General features: G+C 46.8%; 1 protein-coding gene across 1 annotated transcript in view; it reads left to right on the top strand.

Annotated features, from left to right (window-relative positions):
• The first annotated feature begins 281 nt into the window (after positions 1 to 281).
• The window catches only part of LOC136573429 (vomeronasal type-2 receptor 26-like), a 69,092-nt gene continuing 45,399 nt past the window's right edge, over positions 282 to 23,974 (top strand). Inside the window, exons 1-4 of the mRNA XM_066574720.1 lie at positions 282 to 377; positions 4,009 to 4,258; positions 4,373 to 5,028; positions 5,122 to 5,245. Coding sequence (XP_066430817.1) covers positions 282 to 377; positions 4,009 to 4,258; positions 4,373 to 5,028; positions 5,122 to 5,245 — 1,126 coding nt within the window. The remainder of the gene's footprint in view (positions 378 to 4,008; positions 4,259 to 4,372; positions 5,029 to 5,121; positions 5,246 to 23,974) is intronic.

Consider the following 23,974-nt stretch of genomic DNA (forward strand, 5'->3'; position numbering starts at 1 on the left):
AGATATTGGTTCCGTGTTTGTTGTCTTTGGTGTTTCTTTCATATTTTTATTTTTATTCTGATGGATCGATCTGTTATAATAACGAGGTTTCCAATTCCTCTTAAAATGTGGCAATAATGGCCTAATATGTGGGGAATCGTTCTTCCAAGAACGTCCCATATCTCGTTGTTCATTGTGAGCAAATCTTGGGAAACTCTTTGGATACTGTATAGGCATTCTCCCCAGAGAGTGGTTAAAATTTGGGGGGTGTCTCACAGATGGAAAAAGTGGAGGGGGTCTAAATGGATCCGGTAGTAGAGGTGATCTACATGGAGGAGGAAATTTTGGAGGGTAACTCACAGATGGAAAAAATGGAGGGGATTTATGAAACGGATCCGGTAATAAAGGTGGTCTATATGGAGGAGGAAATGGTTTTGGGGGGGGGATCCGGTAATAAAGGTGGTCTGTATGTAAAGGGGAGTCGACTTGGGAATCTATTTGACCACTGAGGTGGTTCCCATTGGTTGGTATGCAAGGGATACCTGTCCGTATATAGGTTTCTAACGGAACGAGGTTTTTTTGATTGGAATCTATTTTTCTTAGGATAATTTGAATATACAATTTTCTCTTTAGGGGTGAAACCTTTCGTTGGATCATCTCCTGTTTGGATGGGTGTTATATCTTTGTCTTGAGCAGGAATTGTATTTTTATTTTTATTTTTAATGCAATATTCCCACACAAAGATCTTTTTTTCTTTTTTATCATTTAAATCTCTATGTAATTTTTTAATCTTACGTTTAGAGATTGTCTCATATAGAGATTGTATAGATTTAAGAACATCTATGGATATGTCATGCTCAATTTTTTTGCTTAAGAATAGAGTTCGTTGTAATATTGTGTCGCTGAGATCTTTGCTTTTTTCAATAATTTTACCCAAAAAGAGATCTGCAAAAGTACCGAGCATGATGTTCTATTCTCCTGTAAATTTGGGATCATCAGGGAATGCCGATTTAATGGGTATACGTAAACCTCTAGGTACCACACTATTTAACCGATATATGGATAGCATTAGCCAATCTAAAGTATGGCGCCATAATTTATCGATGCATGTTGTAAGTGTCTGCTTCAATGATCTAGAATCAGCAGTTACATCATTAAACTCGTCGAACGTTAGATGATCGATCGTGTTAGTGTCCCATTCTTTATCAAATGTCATGAATGAATATAATTTAACTGCATCAGATTCTTCAGGTTTCTCAGGAAGAGTCTGTTCAATAGATGATAGGAATTTCCCTGGTAGGGCAAGCCATTCATCTTCTATAATGTCCAACAGGGTGCGCTTCTCCTGAGGTAAAACATCACCGGAATTCTCCATAGAAATCCGTAAATATAGAATATGTATGGAAGAGCGCTCACTGCGAAGATGTCAACACTGTAGTGGTCCTGCAGAATATTCTATAGTAGGAGGTCAATCTTCTCAGATATAGCCAGGAATGTATAGGTGCTCCAAAGAGATCTCATATCACTGATGAGACGGCAGCCAGAGGATACTCCATTCACAGAGTGAAGGAGACAATATAATGGCAAGACAAAAAGAGAAAAACTCCTCAGCGCTCACACCAATGTAATGCATACAGGTATAGATGAAAACGGATGAAACTTACTCGGTGGAGGCGCCTATAGCCCAGGCGCCTCCCAATCCAGGATTAGCTTGTCGCACGGGGATGAAAGCCAGCGGCAGCGGAGGTGTTTTCACAATTTTTATTACGTGCAATCGAGGTACACAACGCGTTTCGGCCTGGAGGCCTTTTTCAAGTGTACATACTACATTAAAATATACAATTTTATAGGGATTACCTGAGACATGACATGTGCTGTAGCGAATCCCGTTTGTATGGAGGGGAGGGTCGAGGGAGTGTACGAGGGAGGAGAAAGCGCCAAATTTAGTGTGATACTCCTTACGGGGAATCCCTAGTGACGTCAATATCACGTGTGCATCCGCATGACTGCGGGCGCACCGTTGACTGGAATGAAGCGACCTCAAGGGGAGTGGCCGCTGGCTGGTAACCACCCACCTGTCAAATGTGCCCGCATCACTGCCGGCGCACCAGCGACCTCCATGGGAGTGGCCGCCAGCCGGTAACCACCCACCTGTCAAATGTATAATCCCGTGACATCGTCACGTGTTCCGGGTGATCCCGGATGACGTATAAGTCACGTGCAAATATGCAACACTTATGCGCACACAAATACGCTTAGGCTCGTATGAAGCTGGACTTAGGCTGCCTTTACATGGGCTGTAAATGCTGCAGAATTCCCAGAGCGGCTTTAGCTGTCGATTTTCTGCAGCATTTAGATGGGTTTCAAACGGGATGGATTTGCCATGGAATTTCTGTGCTGAACCCCTGAATGGAAATTCCGCAGCATGTGTAGTAGCAGCAAAGTGGATAAGACTCTGAAAATCTCATCAACAAGTTGTAGAAATAACCGCACAAAACCAATTCCGCAGCATGTCAATTTTATCGCCGTTTCAACTGTGGGATCCACTTCTCCCCAAAGAGGGGGTGAAGCCCCCACAGGAATATGCAATAAAGCCGCTTAAGAACCTGCACCTGATCTGTAGCTAAATACCTGCTGTGGACATTCCACCACAAATCACCCCCGTGTTACCCGGCCTCACAGTACAACCCATGTGGAGGTAATATTAAAAATTTTCTTCACCTACAGTAGAAAATTTCTGCATCTATTCTGCAGCATTTTTGAAAAACGTGGATTTTAAACCCGCCGCATGTCTGTTTATGTTGTAGATTTCAACCCTTAAAATACAAGAGTTACAATGCACAACAGATCTGTAAGAAAGACCACTGCAAAAACTGCACCATTTAGGCTGGATTAGCACAAGCAGACGTGTATTTACACTGTATTTCTGCAGAATGGGAGTTGTGTATTTGCACATTTGTAACTGTACTTTTTGCATGCACAACGATGCTCCTAGCCACATAGATGGCCAATTACTGTAAGGAGTCCAATATGTGCTCTTCCCCTGCGCTAATATGCAGGAAAATAGAGCATACTAAGGATTTTTTTTTCCTGTTTTCGTGCAGTTCAACAAATCAATTGAAATCAATGAGTTCTTTTCTCTTCGTCTTGAGCACGCAAATATTTCATGAGTAAATACACCTGCAAATTCTCTTGTCTGAATCCAGCCTTAGGTGCAGATTTGCTGACTGGATTTTTGACATATTTGCTCTTCTGCTGTGGAATCCCGCAGTGAATCCACTATATGTGAGACCCCCTTACAGCACACCAATTATAAGATACAACAAGAAGGGGCACATGTTCTGTCGCTCACATTGATATTCTAGTTTAGTGAAGGTCTTGTTGAAGATTAGAATGTCACAACAAAATTCTTTCTCCTTTGTCTCTTCTTGTCCCCTGATATCATGAGTAAGGGCTCCTGCAGATGAGCGTAATGCAAAAAACATGCGCTCCTGCACAATATATTTGTGCAGTGAAGGAGTCTTTTTGCGTCCATGCCTGCACAAAAACTGTATATGCTTGTTCAGGCATCACTCATTCACATGCGTGCAGAAATCAACCCTGTACTTATTTAAAAGGCTAATCAGCCTAAGAAGGTGTTCGCAGGTATGCACAGTGTGCACAGTGTGCATACCCGATAGTAAATATGTGCACATTTGCCCACTCCTACAGGCTCCTATGGGGACCTTTGCGCACAAATGCGCACAAAAATAGATCATGTCATGTTTTTTTTTGTGTGCATGAAATGCATTCACAAAAAGGAACCATAGGTTTCTGTCACCTCGCACAGCGCACAGATGGGGGGTTCATGTGCCATGTGATGTGATCTGCATCCGAGACTCTCGGCACAACTTTTTGTAGCACATCTAAATACAGCCTAATGGAATGGGTTTTGTGTGTGGAGTTTTGGATCGCCGAGAACATCCTATTAACTAACTGACCGAGAACAGTCTGTACAAAATGATCTTAGTTTTCTTCTGTGATTTGCAGATCAGCTATGGAGCCTCCGACCGCTCATTATCTGATAGACTCCTCTACCCTCATGTTTTTCGAATGGTCCAGAATATCCACATCCACAATATGGCGATCACCGAACTGTTGGAGCACTTTGGCTGGACCTGGGTTGGGATTATAGTATCGGATGATGAAACTGGAGAGAATGATCTGCTTATACTAACAAAGTACATGAGAGAGCGCGGGATCTGTGCCGCCTTCACCATAAAACTTACACTGGAAAGTGGTAATAGGATTTTACAAGCTCTAAAGAATCTACAAGTCTCCATCATTATAATGTGCGGGACCTACTCTGCTTATATGGCTGGTTTAATACAATATTACGCATTTATAATTTTAGACAACACCCTCATCCTTTCTCCATCCTGGATCTCTAGTTCTATAAAATTATTAAATCTAGGGAAACTTGTATACAATGGAAGTCTAGCAGTGCAATTTTCAGCACCTTTTCCAGGGCTGGAGGATTTTTTAAAAATATATAATAAACTCGTAGAAATGAACCGAAAACAGTCTTACTGGACATTGTTATATGAAATAGTCAAGCATCATGATACAGATTCTGTTATATCAGACTATAACATTTATAAAGAACACAACTACACTTATAAATGTAATGCAGATACTCTGAGGGAAGTTCTCTCATCGGGGGTCGCCACAAGACTGTATACTGCAGTAGAAGTTCTGGCAAAAGCTCTACATGAAATGTTCTTATTTATAAAAGATGAATATGGAGAAAACTCAATAAGTGGATTTTTACACTACAGACAGAAGTTACAGCGCTACATACAAAGGATGGAGTCCTCACCGGATCCAATGAGACCTTCACATTACTTTAATGAGCAGGGGGAAGCCATACATCCATATAAGATAATAAACAGGTTTTACATAGAAGAGGCCTTATATGAGGTTGAAGTAGGAAATTTTACTCCGTGGGCCATCAGTGGGGAAAAGCTTCACATAAATCGGCAGTCTATAACATGGAAACACACAAAGGAGGTGAGAAGAGTTAACATCATTATATAGTTTACATCCTCTTATCATTCATGTGTGTTTTATCTTTGTAGTAAAGGTTCTGGTCTTTTCCTACAGATCCCAGTATCCCGCTGCTCTGACCAATGTTCACCTGGAAGCAGGAAAAAGACAGGACGAACAATCCATGCCTGCTGCTATGACTGCGTCCCGTGTGCAGAAGGGGAGATATCCAATATAACCGGTATATGGTAGTATGAGCAGTAGGTGATGATGACAGTGATGTACCAAAAGGATGTACATATGAAGGAAAAAATAAGTGAACCCTTTGGAATTACCTGAATTTCTGCAATCACTACTAATAAAATGTGTCATGTCCATCCCAATTATAGACAAACATAGTAAAACTAAACTAAAGACAAAGATGTTCTACCATTCATATATTTTATTGGACACATTAAATAATCATCCAGAATGGATGGAGAAAAAATATGTGAGCCTACAAATTTAAAGCAAATCTGTCCCTTCCCTACAACATCAGAAAGTAAGTCCTGATCCAGTTAGGTGACAGGGAGGTGGGTGATATATTTTTATACTCACCTGCTCCCGGGTTCCTGTGTTGCTTGCCACTGAAGTCCCACAGTGACCTGAAATCTCTTTTCAGACTGCCGTGTGCGCTCTCCTATAGATGCCTATGAGAGCCACGGACAGCAACCTGAAGAGTCAGATTTCTTTGCACCGCATGGATGTCAGTGGCAGAAACCAGGGAATGGGTGTGTATAACAATACTTCACCCGACTCCCTGTAACATCCCCTAACAGCACCATAACATAGTACATGGTGTTGTAGTGAGGTGACAGGTTCCCTTCAATAACATATAGATCCCCCTATAGCAGCAATCACCACTAAACATGTCCTGGAGTAAATGTATTTCAATTCATTACTATTTCTGAGATGTCCGGCATGCACAACTCTCTCCTGGTGATGCCACATTATCTACAAGGGGTTAACATCATGACTCTGATTTGGCAATTCCAAAACATACATCTTATTATTTAGCATTCTTCAGCTGTTTTACTTGTGTGCTTTATTTCATTGTCTTGTTACATCACCCAGCATCTCTTCAACTAGAGGCCCTTACATTCTCCTATAAGATGTTCTGATCTACTATAGAATTCATTGTTCCCTTAATGATTACAAGGTGCCCATTCCCTGAGGAGCAGAGCAGCCACAAACCATGATGCTGCCTCCACCAGGCTTTGGATGAGGCTTTGGTGTTGGTTTCTCCCAAACAGTGTTGTGCATTTTTGCTCAAAAGTTTCACTTTTGTTTCTTGTGGAAAGAACATTTTCCCAGAAGCATTGTGAAGCATCCAGGTAGTCTTGGGCAAACTAGAGATGGACTGAAATGTTCTTTTGGAGAGCAGTGGCTTCCTTCATGGTATCCTTCCATGAACACCATTCTTCTTCAGTTTGTCTCTAACACATGACACATAAGCAGAGGTTACTGAAGCTTGCAGATCCTCCTGTAGGTATTTATAGTCATTATTTATTAGAGATGAGCGAACGTACTCGGTAAAGCACTACTCGTCCGAGTAATGTGCTTTATCCAAGTATCTCCCCGCTCGTCCTGAAAGATTCGGGGAGCGCCGCGGAGCGGGGAGCTGCAGGGGAGAGCGGGGAGGAACGGAGGGGAGATCTCTCTCTCCTTCTCTCCCGCCCGCTCTCCCCTGCTCCCCGCCGCAACTCACCTGTCAGCAGCGGCGCTCCCCGAATCTTTCAGGACGAGCGGGGAGGTACTCGGATAAAGCACATTACTCGGACGAGTAGTGCTTTACCGAGTACGTTCGCTCATCTCTATCATTTATATAGCACCAACATATGTCACAGCACATTACAAGTTGTTTCTCTTTCAGGTCTCCTACACAGTAGCGATAGGCTTTCTTGCAATGCAAGAGTGAGTGAAAACACATGATTATGAAACCAATGATTTTCAATGGTTTCATAATTAATTGCGATGTTTTCACTCAAGCCTGGAGTGCTAAGAAAACTCTGTGCAATTGCCCATTGTTTTCAATAGGGCCAGAGGCAGCAGCGCTGGCCCCATTGAAAACAAAGGGAGTATATTGTGCTCTCCTGTAACAGCTGTGACAGCTATGGCAGGAGATTCCTTATTCCCTGCTGGGACCGTGAGTATGAAGGAGTTCCCTGCCATAGATGTCGCAGCTGTGGCAGAGGTCCACGATGCTATCCCATTGCTTTCAATGGGGCCAGCACTGCTACGACACCCTTCGAAAGTGATATGTGATCCGACATCCAATACGATACCCAGGGACGTTGGAAGTGAACAAAAAAAATGTGCCAGCACAAAACAGAATGAGGAGAGAATGCTCTCAAATCTCAATATTACATCATAGACATACCTTTAATAGTTAGTAGGCAGGCTTATTAGAAGCTAATACTTATTGGTTTATCTTGTCTCTTAAACCAGTTGCAAAGAGCAAGCAGTGGAAGTCAGAACTGAGGGGTGAGCTAGGGGGATCATCGCTGCAGCCCAGCATCCAATTTACACACCGCTCCTCAGCCCTCCATATAGGAGACTTGGGTAGAGAATGAGTGAGTGAATTCCCGGACAGGCACTTAGTGCAGCCTTGCACGGTCTCCTTGACTACCACCGACATCACATAGCGAAAATTTAGATACATTGTAAAAGCAGACTGCATACGCAAACATTTATGTTTATATTTGGGGAACATAATAAAAGGTGAAGTTAGTATACAGCAGCTATACTTCATTTGTTAGATACTTATAATTATGTTTATACTTATGTAGTAACAAAACAATATATATTTAATATGCTTCAGCCTTTGGGCTGGTAACAGAGAAACAATAGCTTGTAAGTCCTCGTACCACATTTCCCTCACTTTTGATAGCTATCACTCTCGTATAGCCTATCATCCTAATTTAGGGGTTTAAACCCTCATAGACTTCAGTATAGCATGTTTTTTCCATGCTCCATCAGTGTCTATCCATGTATCAGAGGGAGAATATACTGGATTATAGCATATGATCTGTGAACCTTGTTCACACTTGTAGTAGGTGCTCTTATTGTATGTGTAACCCCCTACTTGTCTCCCCTTACCCATGCAGTGAGTATGGCATACTAATGTTCTCGTGATGCGTGTACCCATTTTAGCTTCTTGCATACATTTATCACAATTATTGGCACAAGTCCAAATTTCCTGTATAACATAATTTCCCACAACACAGTTTATAGTAGGTTCCTCATTCTTCTTGTTGTCTTGCAGCTGTAGTTCTCCCTGCAGAAACCACTGTCTGTGAAGAAAACACTGTCCCTGTTGTCTGTGCGAAAACCACTGTCTGTGAATAAAACACTGTCTCTGTTGCCTCCTGGGCTTCCAAGAGGAGACAAGGTCCTTGTCTGGTTCAAGGCACTTCTGGAGGTTTTTAAGGTGAGCTTTAGGGAGTTTGTCGGGTGTGGTAAGCAGGCACAGTTAGTGTAGTAGGCCACTTTGGCAGTGGCATGGTGGATTCATGGTCCCATCTCAGCAACTTTAACAGCAGTCGGGCTAGACATAACAGTGTATGGATCCTTCCACCTTAGCTTCAGTGGTCTCTGGTGCAAATTTTTCACCCAGACTTTTTCTCCTGAAAAAAAAAGAAGTACACAGCAGTATCCAGACATGTTTGAATATTGCTATGCAAAAGTCACCTACAAGTAGCTATGCTTTCTTCTGCTCTTTTGCAATGGTTGCCATGGTTTTACCCAGTGCAATCATCTGAGGAAGGCATACTTTGTTTCAGTGAAGATATTGACTTTCACCCTAGCTGCCAGCTGTAGGCCATCTGATAATTGCAAAACGTTCTGCTTTTTGAGCTGAAGTTCCTCTGGGTAGTGGTTCTGCTTTTGTAGTAGTCTGTAGGGTGACGACTGCATATTCAACATAGCCTATGCCTTTATCCATAAGGCTGCTACTATCTGCGTACTATTTGACATAAGGAGCTACAAGTGGTGTGTCCTTGAATAGTGCCCACACACTATTCATGCTGTGTTGGTGTCAGATAGCTCAATCGACACCGTAAGGGGAAAGCCATCTGCACTCTGCCCCCTATCCAAGTCAGTGTCTTTGTGCCAGACAGGTAAAACACCGCTATGGGAAGTCTGTGTGCACCCACGGCATAGGTGGGTCCTAGGCAACCCAAGACATGCACCATGAAGAAATCAGAGTGCCCCAACAAGGCAGACTTTCACTGCGCCAAGGGCATAGGCCTCAGCCCACATCCCTCAGCAATCGCGGGCATGAATCGGACTTCGATGCTAGTTCATCTGCGACGGGCTCAGTAAATCAGTTACGTTTTCTTTCACCGCTCCAATCACTGGATTAGCCACGAAAAAGTTCCACAGGCCCAATCTGGCGCAGTTGCAGTTTTCCCGGGACATAGGCCTCAGCCCACACCCTCAGCAATCGCAGGCATGAAGCGGACTTCGATGCTAGTTCATCTGCGACGGGCTCAGTAAATCAGTTACGTTTTCTTTCACCGCTCCAATCACTGAATTAGCCTGGAAAAAGTTTCACAGGCCCAACCTGGTGCAGTTGCAGTTCCCCCGGGACATAGGCCTCAGCCCACACCCTCAGCAATCGTGGGCATGAAGCAGACTTCGATGCTAGCACAGCATTGAACGTCTCATTAATGGAGTAACGCTCCTCTTCTTTGGCCCAAACCAGTGTATCAGATAACTGTGGTAACACGAGAGCAAATATATGATGCCCAGTGCTGATCCCCTGACCCAAGTAGGAGGAGGAGGTGGCCTTACATGGCCAAGAAACCATGACCAGGACCCACTGTAGCCTGTGTGGGAAGTATGTGAGCAGGCCCTTCGTCCGGCTCGGTTCCAAGCAAACACACTGTGGTACACAAGGTGCCGCGAGTTACATAGCAATGGGCAATCCGGGTCCCCTCACACTATTCATTCTCTGTTGGTGTCAGATAGCTCAATCGACACCGCATGGGAAAAGCCATCTGCACTCTGCACCCTACCCAAGTGAGTCCGTGACTTTGTGCCAGACAGGTAAATCACCGCACTTTCACTGCGCCGAGGGCATAGGCCTCAGCCCATATCCCTCAGCAGACTTCGATGCTAGTTCATCTGCGACGGGCTCAGTAAATCAGTTATGTTTTCTTTCACTGCTCCAATCACTGGATTAGACAGGAAAAAGTTCCACAGGCCCAACCTAGCGCAGTTGCAGTTCCCCCGGGACATAGGCTTCAGCAACCCCCCCAGTAAACGTGGGCATAGAGCGGACTTCGATGCTTATACAGCTGTGAACGTCTCATTAGGGCAGTAACGCTCCTCTTCAGTGGCCCAAACGAGTTTCACAGATAACTCTGGTCACATGAGAGAAATTACATATTGGCCTCGGCCCACAATTCATGCCCTAGTCAGTGAGTGTTTTTGGGCCATATAGGTAAAACACCGCGATGGGAAGTCTGTGTGCACCCATAGTATAAACAGACCCTTGTAACATTCCAGTAGAAAAGGTATAAGCAGACCCCAGTAACATTTCAGTTGCAGTAGTATAGGCAGACCCCAGTACCATTTCTGTAGTAGAAGTACAGGCAGACCCCTGTAACATTTACGTGGCAGAAGTATAGGCAGACCCCTGTAACATTTTGGTAGCAGGAGTATAGGCAGACCCCAGTAGTACAATTTCTGTAGAAATACAGGCAGATCCTTGTAACATTTATGGAGCAGCAGTATAGGCAGAACCCTGTAACATTTATGCGGCAGAAGTATAGGCAGACCTCTGTAACATTTATGTAGCAGCAGTATAGGCAGACTCCAGCACCATTTCTGTTGTAGAAGTATAGGCAGACCCCAGTAACATTTATGTAGCAGCAGTATAGGCAGACGCCAGTATCAGTGCTATAGCAGCAGTATAGGCAGACCTCAGCACCATTTCTGTAGTAGAAGTATAGGCAGACCCCTGTAACATTTACATGGCAGAAGTATAGGCAGACCCATGTAACATTTATGGAGCAGCAGTATAGGCAGACCCCTGTAACATTTATGTGGCAAAAGTATAGGCAGACCCCAGTAACTGTTATGTAGCAGCAGTATAGGCAAACCCCTGTAACATTTACATGGCAGAAGTACAGGCAGACCCCAGTAGCATTTATGTAGCAGCAGTATAGGCAGACCCCAGTAACAGTTATGTAGCAGCAGTATAGGCAGACCCCTGTAACATTTACATGTCAGTAGTACAGGCAGACGCCAGAAACATTTATGTAACAGCAGTATAGGCAGACCCCAGTATCAGTTCTGTAGCAGCAGTATAGGCAGACCCCAATAACATTTATGTAGCAGCAGTATAGGCAGACCCCTGTAACATTTACGTGACAAAAGCATAGGCAGAACCCTGTAACATTTACGGTGCAGAAGTATAGGCAGACCCTTGTAACATTTTTGTAGCAGCAGTATTGGCAGACCCCTGTAACATTTATGTGGCAGCAGTATAGGCAGACCCATGTAAAATTTACGTGGCAGCAGTATAGGCAAACCCCAGTAACATTTCTGTTGTAGAAGTATAGGCAGACCCCTGTAACATTTAAGTGGCAGAAGTATAGGCAGACCCCTGTAACATTTACATGGCAGAAGTATAGGCACACCCCAGTAACATTTTTGTAGCAGCAGTATAGGCTGACCCCTGTTACATTTTTGTAGCAGCAGTATAGACAGATCTCTGTAACATTTACGTGGCAGAAGTATAGGCAGACCCCAGTAACAATCTTGTAGCAGAAGTATAGGCAGGCAGACCCCAGTAAAATTTATGTAGTTAAAATAGAGGCCAACCTCTGAAACATTGGGGTACCATGAGCGTAGGCGAAGGCCGGAAAAATTAGTTGGATAAGAGTGTAGGCGTGGGCCCGAAAAATTAGTGTACCAAGAGTACAAGTGTACCTATGAAAAATGTATCAACCGAGAGGGCAGGTGAAACCCATAAATATTTTTTGAAAGATACAGCTCGCTGTATTTGTAACAGAGCCTGGAGGCAGCCCTGTGAAAAACATTGGTTCATGTTAAAGTATCAATACTTTTGAAACTTTAAAAAAATTGTAAAGACATTGTTAGATCAGCCTTTTGGGCCACAGAAAAATTGGCAGTTCAGCGCGATGACATGTTGTTTCTGGAGGAGGAGTAGCAGGAAGAGGACAAATATCAGAGACAGATTGACAAAGCTAAATGCCCTGTTTTTTAGGTGATAGAGAAGAATGCCTTTATCTGCGGTTGCAGCGAAAAGAATCTTTAGGTTCCGCTACTCTCCGCCGGTGGAGAGGAGAACTCTGGGGAAATCCAGTCTTTCTTCATCTTTATGAGTGTAAGCATGTCGGCACTGGCAGTTGACAGGCGGGTACGCTTATCCGTGATAATTCCCCCAGCTGCACTAAACACCCTCTCTGACAAGACACTAGCGGCAGGGCAAGCCAGCATCTCCAGGGCATACAGAGCAAGTTCGTGCCACGTGTCCAGCTTTGACACCCAATAGTTGTATGGAGCAGAGGACTCACGGAGGATAGTGGTACGATCGGCTATGTACTCCCTCACCATCTTTTTACAGTGCTCCCTCTGACTCAGCCTTGACTGGGGAGTAGTGACGCAGTCTTACTGGGGAGCCATAAAGCTGGCAAAGGCCTGGGAGAGTGTTCCCCTGCCTGCGCTGAAGATGCTGCCTGATCTCCGCGCCTCCCCTGCTACTTGGCCCTCGGATTGCGCCTTCTGCCGCTAGCGCTGTCAGATGGGAAGTTTAGCATCACTTTGTCCACCAGGGCCCTGTGGTATTGCATCACTCTCGTACCCCTTTCCTCTTCTAGAATGAGAGTGGAAAGGTTCTCCTTGTACCATGGGTCGAGAAGGGTGTGCACCCAGTAATCCGTGTTGGCCAGAATGCATCTAATGCAAGGGTCATGAGAAAGGCAGCCTAACATGAAGTCAGCCATGTGTGCCAGGGTGCCAGTACGCAAGACATGGCTCTCCTTGCTAGCAAGATGACTTTCTCTTCCTCCTCCTTTTCCTCCTCCACAGCTCATACACACTGAATAGATGAGAGGCAAGCAGCATGGGTACCCTCTGCAGTGTGCCCAGCTGTCTCTTTCCACTCCTTTTGCTTCTCCTCCTGCTCCTCCCCCTCCTCCTCCTCCTCCTCCAAAATGCGCTGAGATATAGACATGAGGGTGGTCTGGCTAGCAAGCGACATACTGTCATCCCCCGTCTCTTGTTCCAACCGCAAAGCGTCGGCCTTTATGCTTTGCAGCGAAGTTCTCAGCAGGCATAGCAGCGGGATGGTAACGCTAATGATTGCAGCGTCGCCGCTCACCATGTGGGTAGACTTCTCAAAGTTTCCGAGGACCTGGCAGATGTCTGCCATCCAGGCCCACTCCTCGGTAAAGAATTGGGGAGGCTGACGACCACTACGCTGCCCATGTTGGAGATGGTGTTCCACTATTGCTCTATGCTGCTCATAGAGCCTGGCCAATATGTGCAGCGTAGAATTCCACCGTGTGGGCACGTCGCACAGTAGTCGTTGCTCTGGCAGATTAAACCAATGTTGCAGGGTCCTCAGGGTGACAGCGTCCATGGTGGACTTGCGGAAATGTGCGCAGGTCAGATAAGTGCGGGTAGTTTTTCAGAAACCGCTGAACCACCAGATTGAAAACGTGGGCCAGGCATGGCACATGTGTGAGGCTGCCAAGCTGCCGAGCCGCCACCAGGTTACGGCCGTTGTCATACACGACCATGCCCGGTTGGAGGCTCAGCGGCGAAAGACAGAGGTCGGTCTGCTCAGTCAGACCCTGCAACAGTTCGGGGGCCATGTGCCTCCTGTCACCAAGCCTGAGTAGTTTCAGCATGGCCTGCTGACGCTTGCCCACCTCTGTGCTGCCGCGCCGCGCCACACCAACTGCTGGCGACGTGCTGCTCACATTTCTTAATTGAGAGGTAGAGGTTGTGTAGGAGGAGGAGGAGGGGGAGGGTTTAGAGGAGGCATAGACCGCCGCAGATTCCAGAACCGAGGAAGGACCTGCTATTTTGATTGTGGGTAGGACGCGTGCGGTCCCAGGCTCTGACTCCAAATTCACCCAATGTGCCGTCAGGAAAATATAGTGGCCCTGCCTGCCAGTACTTGTCCACGTGTCTGTCGTTAAGTGGAACTTCCCAGTAACTGCGTTGTGAGGGCTCGATTTATGTTGCGGGAGACGTGCTGGTGTAGGGCTGGGACGGCACACCGGGAAAAATAGTGGCGACTGGGGACCGAGTAGCACGGGACTGCTGCTGTCTCCATGTTTTTGAAAGCCTCCATTTCCACAAGCCTGTACGACAGCATCTCCAGGCTGATTAATTTGGCAATGTGCACGTTTAAAACTTGTGCGTGCGGGTGCGTGGCGGCGTATTTGCGCTTTCGCTCCAACGCTTGCGCTAGCCACAGCTGGATGCTGCGCTGAGAGACATTGCTGGATGGGGTCGAGGACAGCGGAGGTGAGTGTGTGGGTGCAGGCCGGGAGGCACTCGTGCCTGTGTCCTGAGAGGAGGGTTGGATCTGAGTGGCAGGTTGGGGCACAGGGGAAGAGGCAGTGGTGCGACCCGGAGGCGGTGAATGGCCTTCATCCCACCTTGTGAGGTGCTTGGCCATCATATGCCTGTGCATGCTGGTGGTGGTGAGGCTGTTAGTTGTGGCTCCCCGGCTGATCTTGGCACGACACAGGTTGCACATCACTGTTCGTCGGTCGTCCGCGCTGTCACTGAAAAACATCCACACCTTTGAACATCTAAGCCTCTGCACGGTAGCTTGGCACGAGGGGGTGCTTTGGGAAACAGTTGGGGGATTCTTCGCTCTGGCCCTGCATGTACCCCTGGCCAGAGGCTGGGAGGAAGGAGGAGCAGCAGCGAGAGGATTCAGAGCTGCAGCAGTGGACGGCGTAGAAGACTGGGTGGTCGATACATTGCTGGATGCATTTTCTGCCATCCACGACAGGACCTGCTCACACTGCTCTGTTTGTAATAAAGGTCAACCATGTGGACCCATAAATTGTGATATGAAGCTGGGGACTCTACAAACTTGCCTCTCTCCTAATCCCGCAGCAGCAGGCTGCGATTCACCTGGACCAGGAACTCGGCCTGTGCCCACACCCTCACTCGGACCTCCGCGTCCTTGCCCTTGTCCGCATCCTCGAGCCCTACCCCTACCCCTCAGCATGGTGGATTACGAATAGAGCAGACACAGAGCGGTGTAAAAAATTATGGAATTATTGGCGTACACTTTCACGCTGACAGCGGCATTGTAAGGCTAACTTCAGGCAGAAACAAAGAACACGGAAGGCAGCAAACAGGCCTAGCTGTGCAATAGTGATGCACTGCAACTCCCACCAGACACCCTGTAAATTTGAGACGGTCAGAGGTAGTCCAACGAAGGAGCTTTTTTTTTATTATTTTTTTTAAAAAGAATACAGGCTATATAGCGTGCATATGACTTTCCCTCTATCAGTGACTGTGGCCGTACGCTGTGCGTTAAGTTCATTGCAGACACAGACCGATGTAAATAATTATAGAATTATTGGCGTACAGTTTCACGCTGACAGCGGTAATGTAACGCAAACTGCAGGCAGAAAAAAAATATACGGAAGGCTGCAAACAGGCCTAGCTGTGCAATAGTGATGCACTGCAACTCCCACCAGATACCTGGTAAATTTCAGACGGTCAGAGGTAGACCAACGAAGGAGCTTTTTTTAAAAATTTTTAAAAAAAAGAATACAGGCTATATAGCGTGTATATGACTTTCCCTCTATCAGTGACTGTGACCGTACGCTGCGCGTTAAGTTCACTGCAGACACAGACCGGTGTAAAAAATTATGGAATTATTGGCGTACAGTTTGAGGCTGACAGCGGTAATGTAACGCAAACTTCAGGCAGAAAAAAATTATATGGAAGGCTGCAAACAGGCCTAGCTGTGCAATAGTGATGCACTGCAACTTCCACCAGACACCCTGTAAATTTCAGACGGTCAGAGGTAGCCCAACGAAGGAGCTTTTTTTTTATATTTTTTTTAAAAAGAATACAGGCTATATAGTGTGTATATGACTTTCTCTCCATCAGTGGCTGTGGCCGTACGCTGTGCGTTAAGTTTACTGCAGACACAGACCGGTGTAAAAAAATATGGAATTATTGGCGTACAGTTTGACGCTGATCAGGGTATTGTAACGCAAACTGCAGCCAGAAAAAAATTATACGAAAGGCTGCAAAAAGGGCTAGCTGTGCAATAGTGGTGCACTACAACTCCCACCAGACAACCTGTAAAATGCAGACGGTCAGAGGTAGCCCTAAGAAGGACCGTTGGGGTTCTTGTAGACAGGATCCTACACTACCACTGTCCCTGTTTCAGCACTATAGTCTGTATTACAGACTGCAGACTTAGAACACTATAGCTATAGTAACCTGCACAGCCCGAGATGCAAAACTGCTCCCAGCAGCCACAACAGTAATGCACACGTTCAGATGTGGCCCTAAGAAGGACCGTTGAGGTTCTTGTAGACAGGATCCTACACTAATACTCTCCCTGTAGCAGCAGCAGCACTTTCCCTATGCTCTCCCAGTGTGTGTCTGAGGCGAGCCGCAGGCGGGACCGCCTTAAGTACTCGGCGGTCACTTGATCTCACCAGCCACTCACTGCAGGGGGGTGGGATAGGGCTGGCACGTCACAGGAGGAAGTGGTAATGCCTTCCCTGCATGTTTATTGGCTAAAAATGACGCTAAACATGCAGGGACAGAAATGGAATTGACTCGAGTACCGTGTGGTGCTCGTCTCGAGTAATGAGCATCTCGAACACCCTAATACTCGAGCGAGCATCAAGCTTGGCCGAGTGTGCTCGCTGATCTCTACTGACTAACCCTGTCTCGACCCTAACACCAGAATGTGACATACCAAGCAGGAACAGAGGTCTGTGTGAGAGTAGGTTCTAGAGAACCTGGGAGGTACACAAGTTGCAAATAGCCACAACAGACTGGAGATCAGTAGCAATCGAGGTCACTGTAGAAGCAGCAGCCAGAAGCTGTCATACAATTCTGAGCTAGTCCTGGTGGATTATCTTCTGCCCATACTCCTAGCAGCTTCATTACTAGGTCTGGGGTGGGACTTGAGAGATTTGGCTCATAAAAGACAGCAAACAATCTCCATTCTTCCTCGAGAGGCACTGTGAGTGAGAGGATATAGGTGGGACTTGGACCATCTTTTTCAAGTTGTAAAGGCATCTGGTTCAAAGGACACTTGGGCCTGTAATTTTCTCATCATATCCTATCCCAATTTTGGTATTGGACAGTGGATACAAGAATCGATGAGTGACTTATTTGCCTCCCAAGGTGCATTGCTGTGGTACAATAAATTGATGCTTCCCATCTTGTCCAGTAGCTCCCTACAATCTGGGCTGTTCTGCATGAAAAAGGTAGTAGTCCAACGCACCGGGCGGACAGAGGAATAGGAGAGAGAGACGAGCAACACTCACCGCAGCGGCAGGCTCCCGACTCCTCCGGAGCTACAGCAACAGACGCCGAGACGGGTGAGAGGGTCAGCGGAGGTGGGAGACGATCGGGTGTGAGGTGGATAAAGAGGGGAGCCTGCTCCGTTGCTACCCTCCACTAAAGTAAGAAGAGAAGGCAGTATTTCAGGGGCCTTTTGCCTTCGCGCCATTCCCCCCCCCCCCAGCTGCCCCCCCCCCCTTCTTCTCCCTCCTTGGCGGGAAGCTTCCCGCCTAACTTCTCCATCACACCACTCCACCCCCCCCCTCTGGGGAAGATAGAAGAACAGGCTCCAAGGGGAGTACCTTTAACCCCTTAAAACCTCAATCCCGGAACAGCCTGCTTACACCCCCAGGGGACCCAGAGACTAGATACAAGAGCACTGCTCTAATTTTTGTGGATCCTGTGACGCAGGATCTAACTCACTTCAATTTTTAATATATAGACTCTCTTTCAGACTCTCTGTCAGTTAGTCAATTTTTTCTGTGACGTTGCCTGGGCAACGAAGGTGATGTCGGCCTAAAGCCGCTTCCCTCAGTCAGACGCCCACAGTACCCTCATTAACAACGGTAGAAGTATAAGAAAATGGGGAAGACAGTAAAGGAAAAGAACACAGATCTACAGAACACCCCTCGACCAGCCAAAACACAGGTGGATGTGCAACGTTTCTTCAAAGAGCGGACGGCGCGTTCACCGCGGCCCGCGTCCAAGATGGCGGCGGCACGTGCACTCACCCCTGCACTCAATCAGGCGGAGGAGGGGGAACCCCCCTCTGAAGGAGAAGAGGGTGAGTCAGTTTCAAGGGGCTTCATGATTAACCTGATTTCACAAGCCCTGCGCCCCATCAGCTCAGATTTGGCTGAAATAAAAGACGAGCTCAGACATCTGGGACACAGAGTGGAGGATTTGGAGTCCTCTTCTGCCGCCATTGTATCTCACTCCCTACAGTTAGAGCAAGCAGTTAAGGAGCAGCATTTATATCTTAACAGGGCGCTTCTGCTCCAAGAAGATCTCGAGAACAGGAATAGGCGCAATAACTTGCGCCTAAAGGGGATTCCGGAATCCTTTGCTAACGAATGCCTTCCGAAGATTGCCAAAGAACTTTTTGCAACCCTGTTAGGGGAAGAAAGAGCGTCTAGCATTTGTATTGAGAGAATACATCGAGCTCTCAGACCCCCATCGAGCTCTTCTGATTTCCCCAGAGATGTGGTCTGCAAGCTGCTAGCGTTCCCCGACACTGCCGCGGTGCTGAAAGCTGCCAGATTACACGGTGAATTAAAATACACGGACTCTGTGGTTCGGCTCTTTCAAGACCTAGCACCCTCCACCTTAGCCAAGCGACGTGCTCTACGCCCACTGCTGGAGGTTCTCAAATCTAGAGACTTAAGATATGCCTGGTTATTCCCCTTTGGCATCAGCATCCCGATACAAGGCAAGAAGTTCAATATTCGCACCCAGGAAGATATGCAAAAATTGTGGGAGCTCCTCGATATTGAACCAATTGACCTCCCTAATTGGCAGTCGATTCCTGACCCTCTTCAATTCCAACCGCTTGAGGACCCAGGGGACTGGCTGTCAGCGGGGAGTTCAAAATCCCCTAAGGGAAAAAAGAAGAAGCCACGTCAGGATCTGTGAGAACTTTAATTACAGCTTCGATGCTCTTTACTCTACCGGTCGACAGAGTCGAACGGTCCTTAGGAGCAGCCGTTATTCCATCCGGGCTGCTCGCCCACTGGAGGACTTGGTCCCTCTGTTCGTTTCTCTGCTTATTTTTCTTTTTTTCTAGATTCTCCAGATTTACCAGCTATCTCCGCAACCCAGTGAAGTTCGAAGTCGCAGAACCGGCTCCTCCCGCCTCCATGGGATAACCAGGAGAGACGACGGGGCTACTCCTTTTACAAATCTCCGGTACTCTGCTTCATTAACTGGTGACTGTTTTCTATCCAAGTATTGATCATTTAGATCCCTCCATACTTTGGCCCCATCACACGTTTTTACTTGTTATATAGTATGATCTATAATATATGCTACCGTTTTATTTGCATTTACATATTGTATTGTATCTTTCACCCTGGGCGCATAGCCCACTAGTCCCCCCCCTGTAGGGACTGGATGGGCGTCTGTTCTGTTAAGTCCAGGTAGAAAGCTTTGCTCGGATTTCCCGGAATAGCCTACGACTCTTCCGGGTTGTCCAACAAACCGTCCTCGGTTATTAAACTACAACTTAGTAGTTATAGACTTAGGAGTTAATCCACTTTCTGGGCAGAGACTCTCCTTTGCAGGGAATCTCTGACCTTTCTGTTGTAAACAAAACTAGTGTTTGCATTCCCCCACCTCCTTACCTTCCCTCTCTTCCCTAACCTTTCCGTACCTTGTGGTGCCTGCCCCCCTCCGCTTGGGTGCTGGGAGATCACGAGGAAGATATATAGCGGACGCTCATACTCCCTAATCTAGTGACATCTTGGTAAAAATTAACATCTCTGTCTGTTCACTCCTTAGTTCAGGTGCGTTATAATGAGTGGTTTACGTCTCACATCCTTCAACGTCAGGGGCCTCAACTCTCCGTCAAAACGTCATGATCTTGAGCTGCTACTGAGAAGGTATGATACCAAAATTCTTTTTCTCCAAGAAACCCACTTCAAGGGAGGCAAAGCCTTCTCCCTTCCGGGGAAGCGCTTTCCCAGTGCCTTTCATAATACTCACCCCTCGTCGGCCTCCAAGGGGGTCTCCATATTCTTACACAAAACGATTAATTTCGTAGAGGAGGCCCGATTTGGGGACGAGGAGGGAAGAGTTCTCTTCCTGAGAGGGACACTAAACAACACCAAAATGACCCTAGCTAATATCTATGCCCCCAATTCGGAGCAAGTGCCCTGGCTGATAAAACAGCTGGAAATTCTGAAACATTTTAGTGTAGGACAGATTATTCTAGCAGGTGATTTTAATGTCACCTTCAACCCCGCCTTAGATTCCTCGTCTGGCCGGTCGCGGGTCTCGCAGGGCAAACTGAGAAGACTGGGTAAACAGATTCAGGAGCTCGGCTTGGTAGACTCGTGGCGCTCTCTAAACCCCTCCACTAAGGACTTCTCTTATCTCTCTTCGGTACATTCGACATACCAGAGGTTGGATTACATCTTGGTCTCCTCCGCCCTCCTCACGTCGCTGATCAGTGCCGTCATAGACACTATGACGATATCGGATCATGCCCCCGTGCATGTGACGATTCGTCTACCACAATCGTGCGCTAGGGAGTGGAGATGGTCACTAAATATATCTCTTCTAGATCAGATAGAGGACAAAGAATACCTGTCTAAACATCTAGAGGAGTACTTTCTTCTTAACTCTTCTGAGGGGTCTAAGTCCCCGATTGTCTGGGAGGCCCATAAGGCCTATATGCGAGGCCTGTTGATTGACCTGGGTTCTCGGGTCAAGAAACGCACACAGAAGGCTATAGATGATAAGCTTTCACAAATTGCTAAGCTAGAGTTAACAGCGAAATTGTCGCAAACTAAACTAAACCTAGATAAACTGTCTGAGGTAAGAGCTAACCTGAAACTTTTATTGAACTCTAAATTCAATAAAAAACAACTATATTTCAGACATAAAGTTTATGCCCAGGGCAACAAAGGCAGCAGACTTATGTCAGCACTAATTAAAAAAGCTCGCACAAAGAACCAGATCAGGGCCATTAAGACCCCATCGGGAGTATCTATGACCGCCTCCAAGGACATAGCGGAAGAATTCCGAAAGTACTACTCGGACCTATATAACATAAAAAAAGAAGGTGATACTTCACCCCCGGAAAAGCACACAGACCTCATTGACGGCTTTCTCCGGCGGATTAAAATGCCTAGAATCGATTCAAGGGAGGCTTCCTTTCTAACTGGTCAGATAACACAAACTGAGGTGGAGGAACTGATAACGTCCAGCCCTCCTAATAAAAGCCCCGGCCCTGACGGTTTTCCCCTTCACTATTACAAAATATTCCTTTCAGAGTTAAAACCCAGGTTAACAACCCTGTATAATGACCTGATGGGGGGAGCATCCCTGCCGAGACAAGCCCAGGAGGCACACATCGTCTTGATCCACAAAGATAACAAAAACCCGGAGCTATGTGGAAACTACCGCCCCATATCCTTGATTAATCTGGATATGAAATTGTGGGCTAAATTGCTAGCAAAAAGACTAGCACCCTTTATACCCTCCCTGATAGAGGGAGAACAGGCGGGATTTATAAAAGGTAGGGAGGGGAGAGATAATTGTCTTAGACTTCTCCATGCGGCCAGGTATGCTCAACACCACAATATCCCTCTTGCCCTAGTAGGAACGGATGCCGAAAAGGCTTTTGATAGGGTTGACTGGCTGTATATGGAGAGGGTGCTCCACCACTTTAACTTTCCCGAGCAGTTCATACGTGCAATTTTTTCGCTTTACACGTGCCCGCATGCAAGACTCAGAGTAAACGAGCTTCTCTCCCCTCCCTTCCACATAAAAAACGGCACTCGGCAGGGGTGCCCCCTCTCCCCCTCCCTCTTTATTTTGTCTTTAGAACCTCTACTGCTGAGGATAAGACAAGACGCTGGGGTGAAAGGCCTCAATATTGGGGGCCAACAACTCTCAGCGGCGGCCTTTGCGGACGATGTGGCATTCTTGGTTACTGACCCCCTGAAGAGTTTGCCCAGGCTCTTAGAACTTCTAGAGGAGTTTGGCAGATTATCAAACTTTAAAATTAACTTTTCAAAGTCGACAGCTCTAAATATTTCCATTCCATCCAAGCAGTACGACCAGCTGAGAGCCAACTCGCCATGGGCATGGTCAACCACATACCTAGAGTATCTGGGTATCAGATTGACCAGGAAAGCCGAAGATCTATATAAAGCAAACTTCGCCCCTCTTATTGACCGGGTCAAGCATCTTCTCAAAAATTATGACATCCCATTTGTGTCATGGTTTGGGAGAAAAAACATCATAAAAACCTATATCCTTCCTATTATTCTGTACAAGATTAGGATGCTCCCTATCCACCTCCCCACCACCTTTTTTAAAGAGCTACGTTCGTCCTTCTCGTGTTTTGTGTGGAGGCGGAGGAGACCAAGATTGGCGCACAGCCTAATGATCAGGAGGGGCAAGGAGGGAGGCATAGACCTCCCCAACCTAGACGACTACTATAGAGCTTCCCAGCTACAATATTGGTGGGACCTAGCTCACGCGGAGGGGGATGGGATACTCACGAGGTTGGCAGAGGGGTATAGCAGACCTCCTCTGGCAGAGGACCTATGGTTCCCAGTCAAATCGCGCTACCAGTCCAAGACTTACAACCCGCTTCTCAGGGGGCCCTGTGCGGTATGGGACAGGCTTAGAGGGGAGTTGGCTCCATCTCCCTCACCCATACTCCCGCTGTCTTCCATCCCCAAAATTCTGAATCCCCAAATGAGTCAGGACATTGCCCCGGTGTGGGGGAAACTTAAGTCACTTCATATAGCAAACCTGCAACCGCTGGCCCATCTGGACCCTATTAGCATTCTTCAAAAGCTGCAGCCGGAGCAGAACTTCCCCTTCTTAGAGGTAGCTCAGGTGACCGGCGCATTTAGAGCATACCTCAGCAAATACAATTCTACTAGACCTTCTACACCCTTTGAAAGGGCCTGGTTAGACAACAAAGCATCTCAGAGGAGAATTACTTTTCTCCGCAGGAATTTTATCTCCCCAGAACAGCCCTATAAACCAGCCTTTCTCACCTCATGGGAGAAGGAACTGGGGATTCACCTAAGTACAGAAGAAACTAAGTCCATCCTAAGTACTTCATTCGGTCTGTCCCCTTGCGTTATGGCCCAAGAGGCACATTATAAACTGCTGGTAAGATGGTATCGGACCCCTCAGTGGTTATATGACCACAAACTCTCCACCCAGAAAGTATGCTGGAGATGTAAGAAAGACGAAGGGACGTTCCTCCACATCTGGTGGTCTTGTCCTTTGCTGGCCCCCTTCTGGAAGGGCGTGGACGAAATCATCCAGAAGATTAACCCAAAGATCTCAATCTCCCCTGACTTAGTCCTGTTATGGAGACCACATACGCATTTCCACCCCACCAGGAATAAACTGATTGCTTTGCTCCTGGACGCTGCTAAATCCCTAATTCCCCGTCTATGGCTACAAAATACTCCCCCTACGTTGAGTCAATGGAGAGATAGTGTAGACAATTTATACTCATTAGAAGAACTACATAGCTGGTCCAACAATTCTTATGACAAGTTTATCGTAACATGGGCGCCATGGCGTGAGATTCGGCCCCTGGCGTTGTGGGACTGAAGAGACTGATGAGAGGGGGGTGCTCTTCTCATATCCCCCCCTCCCCCCCTCTGTACCAAGAGGCCACCTCGGCATATCCATC

The sequence above is a fragment of the Eleutherodactylus coqui genome, chromosome 7 (assembly GCF_035609145.1).
Source record: "Eleutherodactylus coqui strain aEleCoq1 chromosome 7, aEleCoq1.hap1, whole genome shotgun sequence".
NCBI classification, from domain to species: domain Eukaryota; kingdom Metazoa; phylum Chordata; class Amphibia; order Anura; family Eleutherodactylidae; genus Eleutherodactylus; species Eleutherodactylus coqui.